This window comes from Nematolebias whitei, chromosome 12 (assembly GCF_014905685.2).
Source record: "Nematolebias whitei isolate Nwh7 chromosome 12, NemWhi1, whole genome shotgun sequence".
In the NCBI taxonomy this organism is placed as follows: Eukaryota; Metazoa; Chordata; class Actinopteri; order Cyprinodontiformes; family Rivulidae; genus Nematolebias; species Nematolebias whitei.
Window position 1 is genome coordinate 44,477,211 of NC_056509.1, and position 22,507 is coordinate 44,499,717.

Here is a 22,507-nt window from a genome sequence, read left to right on the forward strand (position 1 = left end):
TCCATCCATCCATCCATCCATCCATCCATCCATCCATCCATCCATCTATCTATCTATCTATCTATCTATCTATCTATCTATCTATCTATCTATCTATCTATCTATCTATCTATCTATCTATCTATCTATCTATCTATCTATCTATCTATCTAATCTAGTGTGAGAACGAATTAAGTGAATTGTGTTATTTTAGTGAATCATTCAGGTTTTTACGATCTATTAAATGAACTGGAATTACAAGCTCCGTGCTGGCGCTCTCAGGCGATTTTATACCCAACCGTTGGAGTGCCTCCGCCCCCTTTAGAGCTTCCACCAATCACAGGGCAGAATGTGATGAGCTCGTCACGGCAGTTAGTCACGCCCACCCTGCGCTGCTTCCTGTGTGAGCCGTTGTTGGACTCCGTCTGTCTGTGGAGCGTCCTCGGCATGGACGGTAGCTCCACTTCTCAACTTTTTACCACAGGTACGTTTCATGTAAGACGGTTTGTATCAGTCGGAAATGGATTTCTGAACAGAACAAGCCGAAGCTGAGTCCCTACGCGAGTTACATCGACCGCTGAAACATTTCCCACCCCGTTTCTCTCAGTTCGGGCTGTTGAAGGAAGAGGGAAAAAATGCCAGTGGCAACTCTTCTGCCTTTTACCGCGACCCCGAGTCGGAAGTCTGCCAGCCCGACTTCTTTCAGGTTAACGGAGAAATTTATCTTGTTGCTGGTGTTCAGCGCTTTTATCACGCTGTGCTTCGGGGCGATCTTCTTCCTGCCGGACTCGTCGAAGCTCCTCAGCGGAGTTTTCTTCCGCTCGTCGCCGGTGGAGACTAACACCCGCACCGGTCCGGAGAGCAGCGACTCCGGCTCGGCCGCGAACGAGGAGCGGAACCTGGATAAAATCAAGAGAGACCACGAAAAAGCGCTCCTAGAAGCCAAGGATACTCTACAGAAGGCACCCGGAGTGATTAAAGCGGAAATTTTAACTGTCAAGAGTCAACTTGCAAATGACCGTCTGAGTCAAGGTGGGAATAATTTACCTGTCATCAACTATCACCGCCCGCCGGGGGCGACCGGGCACGATCCAGTGGACCCCGAAACCAAGGAGAGACGGGCTAAGATCAAACAGGTAAAATCTGTTCTCTCATTTAAATTTATTTATTTTTAATGTGCCCTGTTTGGGTAGTTGTGGCAGAACATGACTCAACACCTTTACCTTCGGAACCCTTCACATCTGTTTACCTACAAAAATAAAAAAAAAGGTTTTTAGAAATGTTTGTGTAAATTCAGTGAGTCAGACTGAGGGCTGGAGTTGTTGGAGAAACCAACTGAGACCATCAAGTTAAAACTAGCTAAACTAGCTGCATTTGGCCAATTCATTGTAAAGCAGCAGCTAATACAGCTAAAAGCTAAAATCAGCAAAATAGTAGCTAAAGACTAAAATCCATAAAACTGTAAAGTTAGCAAAACGGCAACTAAAGCCTAAAATGACAAAATAAAGCTAAAATAAAAATCAACGAACAATTAACCAAAACATAGCAAAATGACAGCTGAAACAAAATGACCACAGTAGCTAAAGCTGGGTCAACAGTAACTAAAACCTACGCTTAGCACAAAAACAGCTTAAAGATCATATTGTTAAAAGTACCAAAGTCATAAAAAGCTAGCAAAACATAGCTAAAAGCTAGTATTAGCACAATATATTGAAACACTGGGATTAGCACAAAATGGCTAAAAAATAAAATGGGCAAATAAGCTAAATGTTAAAAGTAGAGGTCAAAAGATGGCAAGTTAATAGCTAAATTAGGATTAGCACAGCAGCAGCTAAATGCTAGGATTAGCTCAATGGTAGTTTAAAGCTAGTATTACATTGTTAGATTTCAATCTGTATTATTGAGCATGGACTTTGGTGTTTTGAACCATTTTGGCATGGCTGCCTCAGAGGAGTTGACAGGGGAGAGGGCGGGCCTCAGAAACCATCTTATCACCATCAAACTGCCTTTTTCCACTATGGGAGTGTGCTGCTTGCCAGGCTGAGTTTGTTTGTGGCTCCTCGGATTGAAGAAGCCCTTTGGATGAAGGACGAAACATCTCAGCAGTAAAAGAAACCGTCCAGATGACCTGACTAAACATTGTTGGATTTTTACCTGGATTATTGAGCTTGAACTTTGATGTGTTAAACAATAGCTAAAGGCTAACATTAGCACAGTAGTACAATAGTAGCTAAAATATAAAATAGGCAAAACTGTAGCTAAATGCTAAAAGTAGCAGTCATAAAAAGCTAGCTAAACAGGCTAAAAGCCAAGAATTGTACAATATCTAAATGCTAGATTAACCAGATTAACCAGTTGGATGCCATAAACTGTATGGGGGAAAAACCCCAAAACAGGAAAGAAGTGTTCTGTGACGTGTTATGTGTGCACCATGTTTACAAATGTGATTTTTACTTAATTAAACAGATATGCAGTAGTTGACGTAAAGCTGAATTGAGAAGAACCTGCGTTTAGATATTTCACGCCATGATGAGAAGTTTGTCCGCACATAACGGGGAACTAAACCATTAAATCTGGATCATTCAAATCCCAACACAAGTGTGTCAGGCCACCGTACAAGAACGGGTGCATACATACAAAAGCCAGTTAATAAAAATTCTCCATCTGGAAGGAAGCCAGCAGACCAGTTGAATCTTCACTTTGTCGCAGTTTCCCATCCTGAGCAAGCGCAAAGGCAACAGTCGAAAGGAAAAACTCCCTTTTAGCAGGAAGAAACGTCCAGCAGAACCAGGCTCAGCTCGAGCGGCCATCTGCTTCGACGTGGTGGGTTTGAGAGGACAGGAAGGAGAAACAAACGAAGTCAGCATGGCAGGTCCAGGTGTAGGTGCAGGTGTTCCTCCTATTGGAAGAAAGCCAAAAACACGACAACACAAAACAGGTAGAAATACAAAACGGGTAAAGACGGCAGCAGAGTGAAGAAATGTGGTCAGTAAAGAAGAATGCATGAGCCCCACCACCAGCTGCACCTCCTCCCCTGGCTGCCACGCCCGTCTTACAGGTTTCCCTGTGTGACGTGCAGCTGCTGTAAAACCTGCTCAAGTTTCCCATCACAAAGTGAAATCAATATGCGACCCAAATATTCTCCATGCACTGCATAATCCGTGACATTTGAGGTGGAATCAACGGAAACCATGCCTGCTTAATTATTAAAGCTGTAATTTACTTTGTTTATGTTTACTCAGACAGAATCCACCGCGTCAGCTTTTAGTTATCATGCAGCAGCGTCCTCGGATCTCTCATTAAGAGAAATGGATCGGTAAACCTCGTATCCTGCATCTTGTGTTGCGATGCTTCTGAGCAGCAGCGTGTGTGTGTGTTCTGGAAACGAGCGATGACGTCCCAGAGGTGGTTTCAGGTGGCAGCTCACGACATGCAGTCATCCTGCTGCTGTTATGATCCGCTGACGGTAAACTACAAAACCAGAAGCATTACAGTTTTTATCAATCACTGCAAAGCTGAAAGAAAAATAAGAAGGCTGATGATGATGCCCTTGTGTGCGTTGGTCTGTCCGTTAGCAAAATATCACTTAAACTACAGGTTTTTATTGAAACGTTCAATAAATAATCAGTGGATGCACATCTACAACTGATGGATTTTTAGAGTCAGTCCAATGACAAATGGCTGCTGAAGCCAACTGACTTTAGAAAATACCAAAATAGTTACAGAAAATGAGCTAACATGTGGTCTGGTAGTAGCTGAGAGTCTACCCTAAACATATTCTTGATTATGCTAATTTTAGCGTTTGAAGGCCTAGCATTTCTTTCCTTCTAAAACGTGTCTTGAGGAGAGTTGGTTGTAAATGTGCTCTGTAAGGAGGGTTACTTGAGCTGTAGTCACTCCCACGGGTGGCTGATAGTCATGTGGACGACTGCTGAGTGAGTGGAAAGATACAAGGTTAATGCTTTTATTGAACACGTGTAGCTCGTGTGCAGATATTGGCTTTTCATGAAGAAGAACGGTGATACATTCAGATGTATTTGTGGGTTATTGTAGCTCAAGTCTGCTGATGATGGACGTAGGAATAAATGTGAAGCTTTAACTTAACAAACCATTAAAAACCCTGAACACTCCATCAGTATTGTGACATTTAGTGATGACCTTTTGTGTTTTTGCATTCATAAATGTTGAAGTTATACACTAATTATATACAGTAGGCACTTGTTTGTTGCGGAGGTTTTGTTCCGAACCCGCCCGCACTAAGTGAAATTCTGCGAAGTAGCGACGTTGCATTTATTTTAGTATTTATAAATATTTTAAGGCTTTAGAAATCCTTCCCGCACCCTTGCCATGTTCTAAAATCTTAAAAATGACGTCATTTTAACAGCATACGTACAGTGCTGTATATGTAGCTACGGAGTTTTACTTACAGGCTCTGCAGAACAGTAGCGGCTCTCGGTTCTGGTCTGGCTCGGTTCCGTTTCTGCAGACTACCCTGCAGCGACGAAGCTCACAATCAATGTTCTAAACTCTTAAACGTACTAATTTTAACATATTTATACACTGCCTGCCCCCCCAAAAAAGTCACCACCTGGATTTAACTAAGCAAATGGGGACGAGCCTCCTGTTGGATAATTACTGCATGGATGATCATCTTTCAGCTGCAACAAGTTATTTAACCCAACTGGTGCAATGAGTTGCTTCTCATTTCTTAAACAACCGTGTTGAAAGACACATCGCGTGGTCGTGGAAAAGATGTCAGTCTGTTTGAGAAGGGTCAAATCATCGGCATCAAGCAGAGAAAACATCTAAGGAGATTGAAGAAACTACTAAAATTGGGTCAAGAACTGTCCAACGTATTATTAAGAACTGGAAGTCTTCGAGGAAGAAATGTGGCCTACTGTACCAGCCTGTGGGGGCAGTGCTACGATCTGGGGTTGATGCAGTTGGTCAGGTCTAGGTTCAGCAACAGTATGTGCTCAAAGAACGAGGCCAGCTGACTACCTGAATGACCAGCTTATTCCATCAATGGATTTTTTTCTTCCCTGATGGCACGGGCATATTCCAAGATGACGATGCCAGGATTCATCGGGCTTGAATTGCGAAAGAGTGGTTCTGGGAGCATGAGACATCATCTTCACACATGGACTGGCCGCCACAGAGCCCAGACCTTAACCCCATGGAGAATCTTTGGGATGTGTTGGAGAAAGCTTTGCGCGGTTTTCAAAATCTGCCGCCATCAATGTAAGATCTTGGTGAAAAATTAATGCAACACTGGATGGAAATTGATCTTGTGACATTGCAGAAGCTCATCGAAACCATGCCACAGTGAATGCATGACGTAATCAAAGCTCAAGGTGGTCCAACCAAATATTGGTGAGCATGGACTTTTTTGTTTGTGACCCTTTTTTTTTTTTTGGTGGCAACTTTTTTTTTTGGCCAGGTAGTGTATGTAGCTAATAAACTTTACTTACAGGAGTGTCCACACCCGGAGGTACTTGTGGGCCAGCTTGGAGCTCTTGGATTCACCGCTGAGTTTGTAGGTCCGGTTCTGGTCCGGTTCAATGCAGCTCTTGAGCGCCAAAGTGCATTTGGGGGAGGGTAGACATTTGGTTGGCAGGAGCGGGACCGTAGGTGGTCGATTTGTGTCCCAAGTCTGGATGAAAAACGTTCCAATGGGCTATGGAAATGGCTCCGGACCTTTCGCGCTTAGAAGTCAACGTGGGCCGGCTACCAGCTCTCAAGATTCAACGATGGGTCTGGTCTGGAGGTCTAGTTCTGATCCGGTTCGGTAGGTTCAGTGTGGCTTCTCTGCATCCGCTTGGCGCTGATCAGATCAAAACTCTACCTCTGGTTTTTAAGAAGGAAAATGGGGCTTCAGGGCGGGGCCCTGTTGCCTTCTGGGAAATGTGGTTGTCATGAGGGGGAATACAGTGGAGGCTTACTGAGAGAAAACTACAAAATGGCGAGGTCTGTCCGAAGTATTTTATTTTTTCATTAACTTTTTACTGTACAGTACTGTACCCAGTACTTTCCCAATCATCTGAGTAATATTAAAGTTGACAGTCGTGTATCTTGTACGTTATTATTTTTGTAAAATATTTTGAACTGTACGTCCACAAACGGCGACAGAGCGAGTCCGCGAAGTAGCGAGGGACCACTGTCTTACCCTTCACTGCCCTGAAACCTTAATGTCCTTGTTGACGTTTCTTTTTCAGTGTCACAAAGTTTAACATTCTCTGCTAATTGCATCACTGCCACTATAATTTTATTTCAAAATCCAGAGCTCCGAGGCTCCGTCCGATTGGCCGAAAACGTTATTGATGTGCACAGTTTAAATGCAGATCATTTATTCCAGTGGAGGCAGAACCTTGTGATGTCGATGTGCAGTGACGACAAATGTTCAATAAATCAGGCAGCTCTGTATTAAAACGTTACAAACTCACATCCACGCTGCACTAAACTAATCTTTATGCAAAGTAAGATGCCTTCATTGCTTCTAGTTTCTTGTATTACACCATTATTGCCCCAAATTCTTGCTTTCATCAGCCGGTGCGTCGTAATCCTCTTGGGTAGAGAATTCATAAGCAGCCGTGCTTTAAGCAAAAAACAACAAACAAAACCCAAGAAAGGTCACCCCTCCTGATCCTTGTCATTACTGAGTGTGCGATTTATTGTAGAAGGAGAATCGTTTGCGCTTCATGGCGGAGCGAGAGGAGAGTGCATTCACAGAGGTCACTTGTGACGGCGTTCACCGCCGACGTGCTTCTTAATCTCCTTTCGATCAAAGTAAACAGACAGATGGAGAAGCGGGAGGCATCATCCGCGGCAGCGCTGAAATCACAACAAACGCCAGAAACTTCCAGTCGAATCTAAAAACTGATCAACACATTGTGATTCTGGGGGGAAAACGCCACAAACTGGGTTGTTTGGATCCTCTTTCCACGGTTGCAACAGACTCTTTGGAAAGGAGAACATCTGAGCTCTTTATAAACCGATCACATCACGGTAATTCATCACCGATGATACAAACCAACAAGAAGAAAGCCGGTTGTAACACACTTGTTCAGCTTTAGATAAATTGACACAGCGGGATGATTACGTCTTACATGATTAAACACAAGCATAAGAAATGTCGGCAGAGGTAACTTCTCATCCGTCTGTTTCAATGTTTTTAGTCCGTTATCGATCAGAACTCCAGGGTTGTTTATCGTTCGCAGGAACAGTAAAATACATGAAATGCATTCTGTGGCGGTGGGGAGAGGTACTCGGATACTCTGAGCATGTTTTAGGTATTCAGGAGTGATTTTTCTCCAGGAAAGGTTTAACGTCTCGTAGCAGACTGCTCCCGTCCATCAGTTTGCAGTGGCAGCTTTCAAATGATTAGGTTAAAAACAAGATGCTTCACCCTGACTCTTTTTTTAAAATTGATGCCGAACGTATGATGCGTTTTCTCATTAGGCTTCTGGGGCTTCAGCGTCATGTCATGATGATCGCAGACAATAGCTTTAAAATCAGCAGGAGAAAGTGGGCTTTTAATATATATTTCTTATATTTAATACCTTCAAACCAGAAAAATTTTACCTTTTTTTTTTTTTTTGCGTAACTTAAAACTTTCACAATAAATCTTTCGTGCAATAAAAATATACAGGCAATCGTATTTTAGTTTATTTTTCTTGCAATAAAATCAAATAGAACTTTTTGTTAGCAAGATTAGACTAATTGCGACAGAGCTGCTGTAAAACTGATTCATTAATAACTCATAGAAACGCACTGGTTGTTTTAGGGCTTTATAAAATCCATTTCATTGCGTTTTAATTTTTTCTGAATTTTATGTTATTTGATATATCCACGTTTTTTTTCACCCTACAAGTGTTTTTTTTTAAATGTTGGAATAACTTTTTTTAATAATTCAATAGTAAAATAATTTCTTCAAAAATAAACTTTCTCTAGAATACAGCAGAAATGGTTTCAGTTCCACAGAACGTTAAATGGGTTATTATGACGCTTAAAACTCAACTTGAAAGTCATTTATGAATAAAAACCATTCCATTGTTGTTAGAAAATAAGTTCCTTGCTCATGTTTCATGTGAAAACAAACAGTTAAGTGATTGACAGTGTAAACTTTACATTTCACTGTATTTTGAAGTTAGAATATAAATACATCATTAATTTCTAATGTTGTATAATATTAGTGATATTTGATTAATTGATTATGATAATAAGGAGGATGCTGTGTTGTTTTGCTCACAATAACTTTTTAATTTTTTTTGTTGCTGAATACAATAGATGTTGTTTTTATTTATTTTGAAGCATCACTCTCATGATGCTGGAACGTTGAACAAACTCCCGTCTCACTTCTGATGTGTTTTCATGTGGTCCAGTTAGCATAAGCTAATTTTAGCTCGTTTTTAGCTTGTTCCTCTCTGAATGCTTGTTCCTTCGTCCCACATTTTCTTGCAGTTGCGATCGGTCAAGTGCCGACTGCACTGAAAATCTGTACATGGATATTCTTTTTCTGTTTAAGCCTCGTGCTTAGTGTTAAATGTTGTGATCTATAGACTCGTGCAGCAAACTTTTTTTTGCCCAAACTCTCTGCGACGTGTCCTTCTCCACCCATCTCAGACCATTACGAGCAGCTACAGGAGCCTGCAGGAGACAAAACAGTCTTCTGTGGCCATTGCAAACCTCAAATGTGACAAACACTCGGATTAAGAGAAATCCATGTTACAAATTTTGCAACATTCTGCATTTTACTATCAATGTCTCTTTTAATTTTAACGATTCAAGATTTTTTTTATTGTAAAACCGATAAATTGATTAATCTGCTGATGTTTTAAAAAATTGCAACTTGCCCATACCTACTGCTACTATAAGCTCTTTTATATGTTATTTATAAGAGATGGATGAAAAATTATATATTAACGCCCAACAAAAGGCAATCGGTAATAGAAAAACTCAAATCTTTCATCCTGTAGCCCTTTGTTTTTTAAATCTCACGAGTTAAGGCATCTGCTAATTAAATTGAGCCTGCTGGTGGAAACATCATGCTTTGCTTGGCCCACACTTTGGGTCAAGTAAACACTAGGGATGTACAATATTTGATTTTTGGACGATATCCGATATGCTAATATGTTAAAACTTATTTGGCCGATAACTGATACCAATATTTTTTTCTTATAACTACTTACAGAGACTACATAGCTTTCTCTGCTGTGGAATCAAATTATTTCTACATTATTCTGCCTGCTACCAACTGCAGACGCCAAAAAGGGGCTGAAAATGATGCAACACTTCATCTTGGATTATGTTTAATGTCAAATTTATTCATGACATTTACTCTCTCAAACACACAATGACAACACTCGAACAGTCATACAAAAACAGATATATATGCATAAAAGGCGCTGTTTTTGTATAAAACAGTCGCCTCTTATATCGGTGAGTTATTTTGATGGAATGGCCGATGTCAGATATTTACCGGTAAATTTATCACAAATATCAGCCGATAATGTCGTGCGTCCCTAGTAAACATCTCATGCACGATAATCCAAATTATTCACAGTTAACACGATGGAACAGGATCATTTGAACCCGTTAATTCATGTAGCTGCTGGGAGTGTATTGAGGTTTTCAGGTGTGCTCTCGACCTGTCTGCAAATCTTCCCTGATTTCTCTGCCCTTTCTGTTTGGTAAACCAATAACCGTGTTGACCGTGCGCTGCAGCACAAACACACTGCTACACGCTGATCTTGATCCTTGGTGGCCTTATGTTAGAGATGGATTTTTAAATTATTTGAAGGTTTCGCTCTGAGACACGAGCTTCTCGCTACAAACCGCCCCACCAGCTGACCCAGCTATCCAGGGATCTGCCCCCCGCTGTCGGTGGGTCGACAGCCCGTTTGCAGAGGCGGCCGTCCTGAAAAGTATAAACGACTTGTTGTGAGTGACCAACACAGTCCTACAATCTGCTGGATGCGTTTGCCTCCTGGAAATCAAAGGCTCTCTGGAGGATCCGGCCTCCCTGCTGTGTTCAGCCCCGGCTTTCACTCACTCTCACCGAGGCTTTCGAGGCAACAGCAGCTGGGGGTAATCATGAAAACTTCGGCTCGTAAACAGCTGGAACGTGAAGGTGGAGGAGGCCAGTGCTGGATTGTTGGCGCCTGCATTATTTAACACATTAAACTACTTTTCTGCCTGGTAGTAACGCGTTTGTTACCACACTCAGATTAAATTTCATTTCAGGATCATTCATTGTAGTTTTGAGAGGTTACAATGGGGTTAATTCTTTATTTTATTCTGCCTTTTTCTTTAGTTTACCACTCAAATGGCACATCTGCATTACAAAATTACTTTGAGTTTTTATCTTTCTGTAAATATCAGTACGTTTAATGTTAACTCATACATTTTCATACCTTAAAACTAACGATATGTAGCGTATGTGAATGAATGTCCTGTATAATGAACTGTTTTGTTGTTGAGCAGTAATATATAGAGTAATTCTTTAGGTTGAGTTTTCTTGAACTGTGACAAGAAGAGATCCTTGAATAGAACAAATCCTTGTCACGCTCACGTTTGATGAAAAGGATCTTATTTACTTTTCAGACACAATAAAAATCAATATGTGTTTACTGTCTGCTGTAGTTCTCAGATCAGGGTGTTCTCTTGAAGGGAAAAATAAATCGTATTTATTCTTCTGTCCATTTAAAAAACAAACCAAAAGGAAGCTGTGGATAAGCAGAGAAAATTCTTCACTATAGCCATAAAATGTGCACGTTGATAAAGTCCATCAGACATCTCTTAGTTTCAAAACAGATTTTTAGATGTAGAATATTCCCATAATGAGAAAACCCTTCGCTTTGTCTGGTCTTCATCCAACAGCATCCTCATAATCCTGAAAGACATTACATGGTACCATTACACACTTTAAGATAGAAGTACTCGCATTGCAGCCATTTAAATCTTTACGCGTACAGCGTGTAAATTTAGAGACGTTTCTGGACCTGTGTCTTTCTCTAACCTTCCTTTTTCTTAACTGCCAAGGAGCCAGATGTTGGGATGTTTTAAGGTGGTCTAGAGCCATATATTTCCAGGTTTTCTGGAATCATGAGCAGAAGGGGAACAAATGTTTCCTCATCTAAAACATTTCAAACCTCATACATGTGTGGCAGATCAAGCTAACGCCACATCGTAGACCTCTACACTGCTTCTCTTTGAACACTTTGGCGCTAAGTAGCATTCCTTAAAGGAAAGCATGTCGCCCGGTGCCTTCATGCCAAAAATAAAAAGAGCTTTTTCAATCCGTTAGGATAACACTCGGCTACCACCACACCAAACTTTAGCTCAATATCTACACATTTATTCTCATAAACCACAACGCCTGGAACAAAGGGTGTGGATCTTGAAAATGTGACAATTAGAATGCAGTTGGTTCAAATGAGCTTTACACGAGTAATATGCGAGTTTTATACCTCTTGAAGGATATGTTATTATATGAATTATACTTTTACCTGGATAATTAAAGGATATATACAGACTGATTAAGTTATGTATAATGCAGCTAGGATTCCTTGAAGAAACGCACATCACCTGTTAACTTTCATAGCGGAAAAGAGCGCCCTGCCCCAAACCTTGTGTTAATGAAGACCACCAGGCTACTACCACACCAGATTTGATCTTTTAATTCTAATTTTGATTTGATCCTGAAGTTCCTCTTTGATATGGCTTCAGTAAATACAATAAAACCATACACCCGCACACCTTACAGGTAAATTGGTGCATCCTTAACGATAGACCAAAATAAGTCTATGTTAAAAACTAGGGATGCACATTATTGGATTTTTGGCCGATATCTGATATGCTGATATGTTAATAAAACTTATTTGGCTGATACGATACCAATATATTTAATATACTTTCCTTTGTCAGAACATAGCCCTCTCTCTTATTTAGGCTTATTTGCTACAAAAATTGTGTCACAGCCGTAAGAGCTGGTGGCATATATTCATTAACAGCCATATGCATAGCACATTAACTTATATTAAATAATAAGTGTTAAATGTTATTTATTAGCATTAGTCACCTGCGATGCTGTCTCACTTGTGGAGGCTTGTTCCAGGTTCCTATAGCTGCAGTGTGGGTCCTGTGCATGAAGGACAGACTTTTTAAGTTCAAAGTTTTGTCTATCCATTGTGCCGTAAGACTAATCATGCTAACGGGCTAACACAACGTCCGCATGTCTGTGGTAAAACTCACCCAAGTGCTATCGGCTGTTAGCTTCTCAATGACGTCGGAAATGACGGCTTGTAACTCGGGTAAGACTACGTCGGAAAAATATCTCAGACTGGGGATGATGCAGCGAGGCTCAGCGTAGTCCAAAAATCATTGGAATCAATATCCTCAACAACAAAAAAACTTCCACACCGCCAACATTTTGATTTCTTTCTCTCCGCCGTGATCAGAACAGGTGCGTGACGTCATCACGTTGTGCCGGCGCTGCAGGCGTCCTGGTCACTGGGTTGTCGTACAAAAACAGCGTCTTTTATATCAGGGAGTTATTTTGATGAAATGGCCGATGTCCAATGTTTAACTTTAACGATAATATCGGCCGATACTGATAATATCATGCATCCATATAAAAAAAATAGAAATAAAGGTGAAACTGGTCTTTTTTTCTTAACTTAATGGTTATTGGTTATTATATCTTAGATGTTATCATTGTTTTTCTTTTACATGTTATTGTTGGCTGTAACTGGGACCCTGTGTACATCATTTCGCTCCACCACATGTACTCCATGTGGTGCGAACAATAAAGTATCTCTGACTCTCACTTATTGCAAATGGAATCGTTTTTTTTTTGTATATGATTTTTTTTTCTTAGCTATTAAGAACATCCAATGATAAATTTCTAAGAACATTATTAAAATGTGTCCAGTGGTTCATGTTCACGCGTTATCTAACACAACTGCTCGCCCTTTTATTGCGACGCTCGATAAAAATGATCAGGCAACACACAGCTGAACGTTCTCCACTTGAGAAAATGTTCAGGTATGAAAGAGTGAAGCGGTGCAAAACCCCACTAAAGTTTACTCAAACAGCTCCGTTAATGAGGTACGATTTGTTTGAACCTTCCTTGGAGCTCAGTTTTCTGGCTTCGTCACTGTGTAAGGAAAGACGCTGGCGTCGAACCTTTATCGCCGTGTTTTACCTGCAGCGACATTTAAACCGCTCGTTCCTGCAGCGTTGCTCTCCCAGTCCCGACGTAGCGTCGGAGCAGCAGCTGCTGTCCCGTGTGGCTCGTTGTCCCGCTCCCTGCTGACTGTCGGTGAAAGATGTCTTCTGTGCGCCAGTGATGAGGTGAAGGTTGTTGCTTTGCAAAGCAGATGCAAATGAGCGTTTAGCTTGCCGTAAGCCGTGTGTTGACAATATGTTTTTTCAAAGAAAAATCGCTCTTCATCCTGTCGGCACGTTAAGTCCTGTGGCGCATCTTCCTCCTCAAAATACGCAGAGTAAAAAGTAAGTTGCGTATTATAAACACATATCTCAGCGAGAAGGCACTGGGGGTTTGTTAAAGCCTCTGGACGCCGCCCGACGTCGACTGTTGATGACAGATGAAACATCTTCGTCCTCTCCCTCGCTCCTTATGGACATGCTTATTTCCTACCACTTGAGTTTTCTTTACTTCTCTCAGTTGGGTTCTTAGCAGTTGTTGTTGTTGCTTGTATCCCCAGTTCTCTGCGTTCTTATTTTCCTTTCATCTGTTTTGCTCAGTTCAAAATTCAGCTCCGTTATTTTTGCCCTCCATTATTTTTCCACTAAGCACGCTTCACGGGCATGCATGTGCTTCAACGTGGAAACCCGTCTATACTTCTTTTTGTTGCCAAATTTTACAGTCTGAAATGTATTCTCTTTAATAACAAACTCTGGTGCCTTTAAGTTCTGTTTCTGTGCCGGCCATTTGAAATAATTGCCCCGGTCCTGCCTCTTTTCTCGGAGTGGAAACCAGACTCTTGTGTTTGTGTGTCAGGTACAGTTCCTGCCTGCCTCCAGGTGCTTTGTTTCATTTTCTAATGGTTTTAATAACTCCGGCTCACAACCATTAGCACTGCTTTTTGTAAATGCATTTGCACTGTATAGATACATGTATGCGTCTGCGTGCCTTTTATATGTCTGTATTATTTGACTATTTTTAGGTATTACCAACTATTAGGTGCATTTACTTTGAATATTCTTGTCAGAACGAAGTAAAAGCGCGATCAGAAGAAAAATGCGAGCAAATTAATTTAAAACCCTTTTTCACAAACGATCTTTAAAGCTAAACGGAACGTGTGAGTGTTCCTTAAAAAGCTCATTTTTGGTATACGCGACTTCTTCTCTGAGAAATCTGTCCTGGTGGGCTGTCTAGAGCAGGGCTCTGCAACCTTTATGACCAAAAGAGCCATTTTTACACTTCCTTGACTAAATTAAAAGTGTTCGGAGCCGCAACAACCTGCTAACTGTGATTATCAACTGGTGGCCCATGGGCCAATTTAGGTTTGTTGGAGGTTGCGTTTGTTCCCAGTAAACATGTCAATAATTGTTAAAAATCATTATGTATTTTCAGCTTTTAACATAATTTAAGACAAATTAAAAGACCAGATTCTTGTAAAGAGGGGGAAATTATATAAAAAAAGAACTATGCAGACCTATTTGATTTTATTTTTTTTATTTTTTTTTAAATTGTGGAAAAAATAATTTAGTAAAGAAAAAAAGCATAAAGTTAGTATGTTTTAATCCTTGTACTAGTTCCAGCATTCCAATATTTGCAAAGAAAATGACAGAAAAACTGCTAAAACTAGTCTTTTGTTGTCGTTTGTACAACAACCAGTAGTTTTGGTCAAAGCTTGAAAGAGCCGCTGCGGAGGAGCCAAAGAGCCGCATGTGGCTCCGGAGCCGCAGGTTGCAGACCCCTGGTCTAGAGTTGCATTAAAAGCCACATCTGCTTTAGTTGTATCAGGATGCTCAACACCTCCCAGAGAAAAATAAAATATACATGGGTTCAATGTTTTAAAATCAAAACTAAATATGACGGAAATCTGTATTTGAATGAGCAGAGCAGTATAATAGGCAATTATTAACCCATATAATTTACTTTCATTGTTGAGAGTAGACACGTGCTCTGCGTCAGATTGTTCTCTTCTTTCAGACTCCATTACAGTGTAAAGGCATTGTACTAATTAAATATGCAGTTTCTTTTTAACTAGTAATTAAAGCTTTTAATGTTGGATTTATTAGGTTCTGTGACGGTCAGATCTGCAACAGGAAGGTTTATAATGACGTGATGTAAAGCTGATGGGTCGTAGTTCTTCCTCACAGTAAGAGGATCAAATGTAGTAGATACAAGAGATGAATACTTTTATTGATTACAAAGTTACTTCAAAATGTGGGGGTCCTACGTATTTTTATATAAACATATTATTGAATTTGTTAATAAAATAAAGCCTCAAAATAAGTATAACCACTGAAGTGATTACAATTAGTTGTTTAATAATTAGACGGTATTGGGAATTGGTGGATCAGGTTTTTAAAAAGTTTAAAATTAACCAAGATGGTTTTAATTGGTGCGTCCATCTTTAGTATGTGGTCCTGATGAGCAGCCCTCCGGCTATGGATCATTTAAATCTACATAAGACGTGGATTTTTACTGTAGGGCTCTTGGTATGTCAGTGTGGATTTATCTATTCGCTGAAAGGGTTTCAGGAGAATATAATAGTCTAAACTGCAGCATTAGGTGTAAGAATATTCTTGGTTTTATGTTTCTCTCCTCCTTTCTATGAGAGCTTTCTATCAAGAGTCACTGACTGGTTAAAATCCATACACACTCAAACTGTTCACCGTTCAGTATTTGTGTATTAGAGCCTTTGTAATGTTCTGCTATAACCGAGGGCAAGCCCCAAAGTCCCACACATCACAGGCAGAGATGGTTTATTAAGCTTTATATCCTAAGGACTAACCATCTCAGAGGCACATTACTGCTGTCACTGGATTTACTCCTCCAACTTTATTGCTGCGCACAAAGTCACTGAGCTCTGATTTGGAAAGCTCGGAGCAAAATAAACGAGATGGATCACAAATATCTTAAATGTGTATAGTAGGTCAAAGCACAAGCGAGCCCTGAAGTGTGGATAGAGTGCTGCACTGCGAAAAGAGAAGACTGTACGTGCAAATTAGACCAAATAAACCAAACTCACTGAGCCATCGGTTGTAGAACCACAAGGGTAAAAATAACTTTTATCAGCTACTGTAATGGCAAACATGTCTCCCAAAATGTATAGGTTTTAGCATTATAGCCACATTCAACAGTGACTAAAATTTTTAAACCAAAAATGTAATTGTCTGTTGGCAAATAATGTTTTTGTCTGTGTATGTGCGTATTTGTTTGTCCATACCATTAGCAAAACATCCCATAAATTATTGGACACATTTAAATGAAACTCATTGGACGCACATCTACAACTGATTAACTTTTGGAATCGGCCCAATTCAAGATGGCTACCACAACTAGGCCTGTCTCGATAAACAAATCAATTAATCGCATGATAAATGAAAATTATCGACCTCATTTTCATTTATCGGCTTTATTGTTTCACTGACCCCTCCCTTTCTCTTTTCTCTGTAAAATCTGTTTTAACCGTCCAAAATCGCATTTTTGTATTGTTAAAAGCAGCTAAGCTAAGAAGCTAAGCTACGAGCTAAGCTAACAGGCCGACCTCGAAGAAAAAATCCTCCGTCTTGTTGAAGCTTCAAAATTCACGGTTGAAACCCGTGCCTTCGTATAAAAAGTTGTTTTTCTCTGCAAAAAGAAGTTGAGAACTTGTTTAATGATTTTTTCATTAAAAGCTTTGTGTGACAAATGCTATGCTAAAGAGCTCAGACCACACTGAGCATCCGCCATTTTGAGAACCGAAAACAGGAAGGAGAGACGGCCCATGTCACGTCAAGGGGCCTCCCTCCCATTTTCTTAAAGAGACACACTGCTCGCTCCCTCACTATCCATCCTTTGGTTCAAACAGTCTTATACTGCCATCCGGTGGTCAAAAATGTTACTACACACAAAACAAATTAACCAAATTTCTTCTTATATTTGACAATAATTACTAATTATTGTCAAATTTCAAACAATCGTATCGTTTATCGCAATAATTTGAGACAATCGCCCAGAAAAATGTATTCTCGTGACAGGCCTACTATAAACACCCCTTGTTTATCTAGCATGAATCATAGAAGCGTTTGATCAAAGAAGAATAGTTTATCTTGTTAGTAAGCGTGAATGACTCTGAGGTGACATCAGGTTGTTGATGGACTTGTTGCTTCTTATCATTTCCAAACTTTGAACAGCCATCAGCAAGGCTTTTTTAATGTTGTGATGTATGACGGCATGCTGTCATGTTTTTTTTTTATCCAGTTAAATGTTTTTTACGCAGGCAGTGAATGCCAGTGAAGTAAAATGGACCGTGTTTGTTGCCCAGAGAAAGGCTGTTCTGTTATGAGTCACTCTGTTGCTTATGGACGTTTTAAGATGTGCTTTCGGCTGTCCGCCGGTAATGCAGCAGTCAGTCAGCTAATGTTGCAGTGCCTTGAGCTTACACAAGACTAAGAGAAATTAGTGCCTGAAAAAGTTAGCTAAATGAAATGTCAATAGCAAGTCATCAATAACGCTTCCTGCTCCCTCTGCAAATCACTTTGTCTGCTTCATTCTGCTGCACTTACTGCTTCGCTTTTAAGAGTCCAAGGAGCTCAACCATCGCAGCCAGACAGAAACCGGGGAACGTGCATTTAAAAGTACAGAGATAAAATCTATTAAAAAACAACCCAACAACTATATAATTCACCGATTCTCAACAAACCTAAAATGGCATTAAAGGTTGAGAAACGAGAAGTGCAGTGGAGTTTCATTTCCTTCTTTCTCGGAGCTCCTGCATGTGCAGGCTGACCTTTTCGGTCAAAGATGAGCTTTTCAGCTTATTTATTTATTTATTTATTGAATTTCTCAACGCACCATGAAGTTTGACTTGCTGCACAGCTTGGTTTGTTGTGGACAGATTTCAGTTTTTATGTATTTTTGCTAAATGAGGAGAGAGGTGTGGTTGTTGTTGTGTTTAAGTTTGTTCCCCAACATGGTAAATTTCAATAAAATTGCCAACATTTTCTTTCTCAGAGAACTTCAGGTCTTCATTTCTATTGTGTGAACTTGATTATTTCCATCTACCGAAGGTGAAAGGATGAAGTTTTTGCCTGTGTTTGAGTGCATGTGTCTGTTAGCAAAATATCTCATAAAGCTACTGGACAAATGTTATTAAAACACACAATATGTGCATCTACGGCTGATTGATGTTTAGTTTCAGTCCAGGTCGTGATGGTTACCTCTGCTAAGCAAACAGAAAAGGCTATAACTAGTCAATCTTTGTAGATATTAAGCTAAAATTTGCTGTGGTAGTAGCTGAGAGTCATCCTTTAAACATAACTTAGTGAAGTTAAGTTTAATACTTTGATGCCTCCTGTACCTGAGCTCACTGACATTTAAAACGCTTCTAACCGTTCTGAGTCTAACGGTCATGACGGATCTAATGAACTTCACCACAAGCTGTTGAGAACATTTATACTCTGAGCTAAAACTAGAGAGAAGTATTAATGGGATACAAACATCAATTAACTCGTGAGTAAGAGCAGCATGCTCAAAGAGACTGCCTTTTAGATCATGTTTAATTAGCTCCTCTGTACAAATATGTTGTAAAATATGGGCTTTTATTCTGGAAAATGTGGGATTTAGAACAAACAAGTGAAAAGAATGCTGAGAAACCAGTGGGAGGAAGCAGCAAAGATCAGACATGACATGCTGTGCATTTCTTAATGAATCATTAGCAGTCTCTACTTGGATTTCAGGATTATTAACATTCCCCCCGTACAGACAGTGATGTATGCTGGGCGGTGCAGCCACATGGGGCTCTGGGTGAATACTCGATGTAAAATCTATGGGCCGGCATGGCCAGTAACGACCACATGTAAATGTCGTAGCTCTTGGATTAGTTAGGCCAGGAGGGGCAATTTGTCCACGTCTTTCTTCGAGCTATGACGGCATTAGCTTATTAACAATCAATGATTATTACATTTTAGTTCACAGGTACACACCAGTGGTTTCATACTGGAGAACAGTCAGGTGAATGAGGACCGTATGTAAAAATCAGAACAAGGAGCTGCAAGAAAAGTTAACCTTTGGTTCGAGTTTATTATTTATTATTATTATTAGTTCGGATTATCGAGCGTGGACCTTTTTTGTTTTGAACCAGTTTGACATGACTGTCGACGAGGAAGAGGGCCGGCACAAGAGGAGGGGGCGTGCCAAAGACACCATCTTAGCACCAACATAACTGGTTTGTTCCACTTTGGAGTAAGCTGTTTGGGGGAAGAATCATTTTTGTGTTGTGCGTTTCCTTGACTGATGAAGCCTTCTGGATGGAAGGTGAAACATTTCAGAAAAAAAATAAACTGTCCAGATGACCTGACTGAAAATTGTTGGATTGTATACCTGGATTATTGAGCGTGGACCTTTTTGGCTTGGTTCCAGTTGTTTTTTTCCCAAATTGGTGTTGTTCGGTGGTTGACTTATGGGAAAACAAGTTTCTATCGCAGCACACGCACAGAGACACACTCTTATTGCTCATCCCTAAAGACAATGTTGTTGTTTTTGTCTGTGCGTTTTGTTATGTGTTCAATATGTCATTGACTACTGGACAGATTTTATTGAAGCTTTCATAAATTAATCACGGGTTGGACATGGATTGCCTTTTGTAGTCAGCTGTGTTCAAGATGGCCGCCACAGCAAATGGGGCTGAAATTTGGTGTGGTATCTGAGACTGAATCTCAACACGTATTTTGCGCGTTAACAAGTTGCATGTTTGACATTTTGCCATTAACTATTTTAGAGGCAACTATCTGCTAGCAACATTTCTCATGAACCACCAGACACTGAATCAATCCTTGTATGCGCCTCCAATTCTGATTAACTTGTGGAACAAACCCAACGAAAGCTGGTCTCCACAACTAGCTGACCTTGGAAAACACAAAAAGCATCTATAACTCTGTCCATGTGGTGATAGTGGCTGAGATTTGTCCTCAACATGTACTGGGTGTGACATTTCATAATACTGCATGGAATCCACTATAAAGTCATTTTCAAGGTTTGAACAAAATGGTTCAAATAACAAGTTGACTAAGATCGTAGTTGATTTTTGTCCAAAACATCGAAATGAAAGTTTATTTTAAACTCCAGCTTACATGACGACATAAATTATGCAAATTTTTATCTGTTTGAGAACTGATCCTTCAACTTTGTTTTTAGTTTGCGTCAATATCTCAAGTGAGTACCTCGTAATGTGTAAAAGATGCTGCATCTTTAAGCATGTAGGTAAATACATGGAAAAGAGAGATGTTTTTAAAGTTATGTGAGAAGTTTTTGGAAAATAATTTGTTTCTTGGACCTGAAAATCGTCTCGGACAGAAGCCAAACTTCAGGGCATCTTGGTATTGGATACGAGCGCGGGGCGTATTTGCTGATCATATTTCCTGTGCAGGGTTGAGTTACAACTCACTCAGGTTTGTTTTGACGATCGTTCTGAGTAAACAACTCGTGTCCGTGGTATTCAATAACGAGAAAACGCCCGGGGACAGAAATATGCCAATTCTCTCCTAGTCAACAATGCATTATTTCCAGTAAATGCAAGCATGAGGAAGTTAATGGCATGAGCTGTTTTGGATTTGAACTCTTGAGGCGGTGGTTTCTAGATGGGATGTGGTATTCTGACAACGTGTCATGTAGCGCTCTAATGGGAAAGACTCGTGGATAGTCGGTATTAACATGTCTGAAGTACTACAGGGGGTTGTGGTTGGCTGATTCTCTTCCCAGTTCCAATCCAGTTCAGCCCAACACCCAGAATCACAGGCTGTCAGTCACGTACTCCATTTGTTTTTCAATCTCCCGGTCCTTCCTTCACGTCTTTCTCCATGCGAGGGACAGAATCTTAAAGCGGCAGCCTCTACAATCCTGGAAGCTATGTCTCTTTTTGTTTTGTTTTTTAGTCGGATAAAGACTACAAGGTTTGGAGAAAATTATTTTTCATTCAACCTTTATTTCTACAGGTTAATCCCATTGAGCCTCGGGGACTCGTTTACAAGAGAGCCGTGAATTTTAACAAGAGTGATGACAACAATAGACGGTCATAAAGATGCGAACACGCTGAGAATTTATTTATTTTTTTACTCTGGTTTGGGGAATGAGGCCAGAACATTATGAAAATGGTTATGTTGTTCACAAAGTTAAAAACAACCCAAACCATTCTGCTTGAGTATCTGTTGCCGCTGACTGTCATTCGTTTCTGCTTTACATAACGCAAAAAAATGGTATAATGGTGCTTTCATTCCAAATGCAAACAGCATCACTGAGCAGACAGGTTCATGACAGAATATTAGAAACACTCGTAGCATTAAAAAAACATTCGTTGTAGCAGAAAACACATATTTTTGTTGCAATCTTTTTTTCTGGTGAGGGCAACTTTTATCTGCCAATCATTTACATAAAATTGATCACATTTAGTCCATAATTAAGATGCTGAACTCCTCATACTTTGCCCAGTTAAGCAGCAGAGCAGTGGACTTTTAAGGAGAACGTTATGTACTTAAAAAAAAAAAGACACATTCACTTTAATTGTTTGTACTTTTGTTTAATTAGCTTTTGATTTACTAAAGTTGTTTGTAATTGCACATTTAGCAGATAGGATCTCCCTCTAGGTATGTGCTGCGCGTAAAAGCAGCACTGTGCTGGAATTTGTGTGAGCTCACGCGTCTTCAGAGGGAAGGCAATAACGCAGGGATGCTTAAATAATTTAGACATATTAATTTAAATACAAGACAATTTGAAGTTAGACCGAGCTTTTCGTACGGGACTAGATATCGCCCGCTGCCTTTCATCCCAGAGTTTTAAACTAAATTAATTTTATTATTGGAACTGTAGCAGCTTTGGTCAAACCTTGTGAATGGCGTTATGCACAGTCTCATTGGCGCTCGGAGCACGTTTCAAGGATGACTCTCAGCTACTACCACGACAAAGTTTAGCTCAATATTTGTATTTTTAGCTGAGTGTTTGCATTAGCTAATGTTGAATAGATGTGGTAGCCATCTTTAATGGGGGTAAGTTGTAGATGTTAGGGGTTTCTCTTTAATGGCTCTTGAGATATTTTGCTAACACAGAGACAGGGTTGAAGCTACTTAAGTACGTGTGGCCAAATTTAATTTAAAAAAGGTAAAAACAGCCGAGTTAGCTATTTTTGTTTTTGTAACAGTTGGCTGTGGCAGCCATTTTGGATCAGGTTAACCTAATCAAATATTTGTACACCTAATGGATACTTTCTGAGATTTTCATTAACATCCGTCTTGATGATGAGGAGATATTTTTGAAGCCACATTTGACTCCAATAATTTAAAGTTTTAAAAACAGATC

At 40.0% G+C, this 22,507-nt stretch overlaps 1 protein-coding gene across 1 annotated transcript in view; it reads left to right on the forward strand.

The window, feature by feature from the left end:
* The first annotated feature begins 398 nt into the window (after positions 1-398).
* The window catches only part of man1a1 (mannosidase, alpha, class 1A, member 1), a 160,302-nt gene continuing 138,193 nt past the window's right edge, over positions 399-22,507 (forward strand). Inside the window, exon 1 of the mRNA XM_037685951.1 lies at positions 399-1,115. Coding sequence (XP_037541879.1) covers positions 615-1,115 — 501 coding nt within the window. The 5' untranslated portion in view covers positions 399-614. The remainder of the gene's footprint in view (positions 1,116-22,507) is intronic.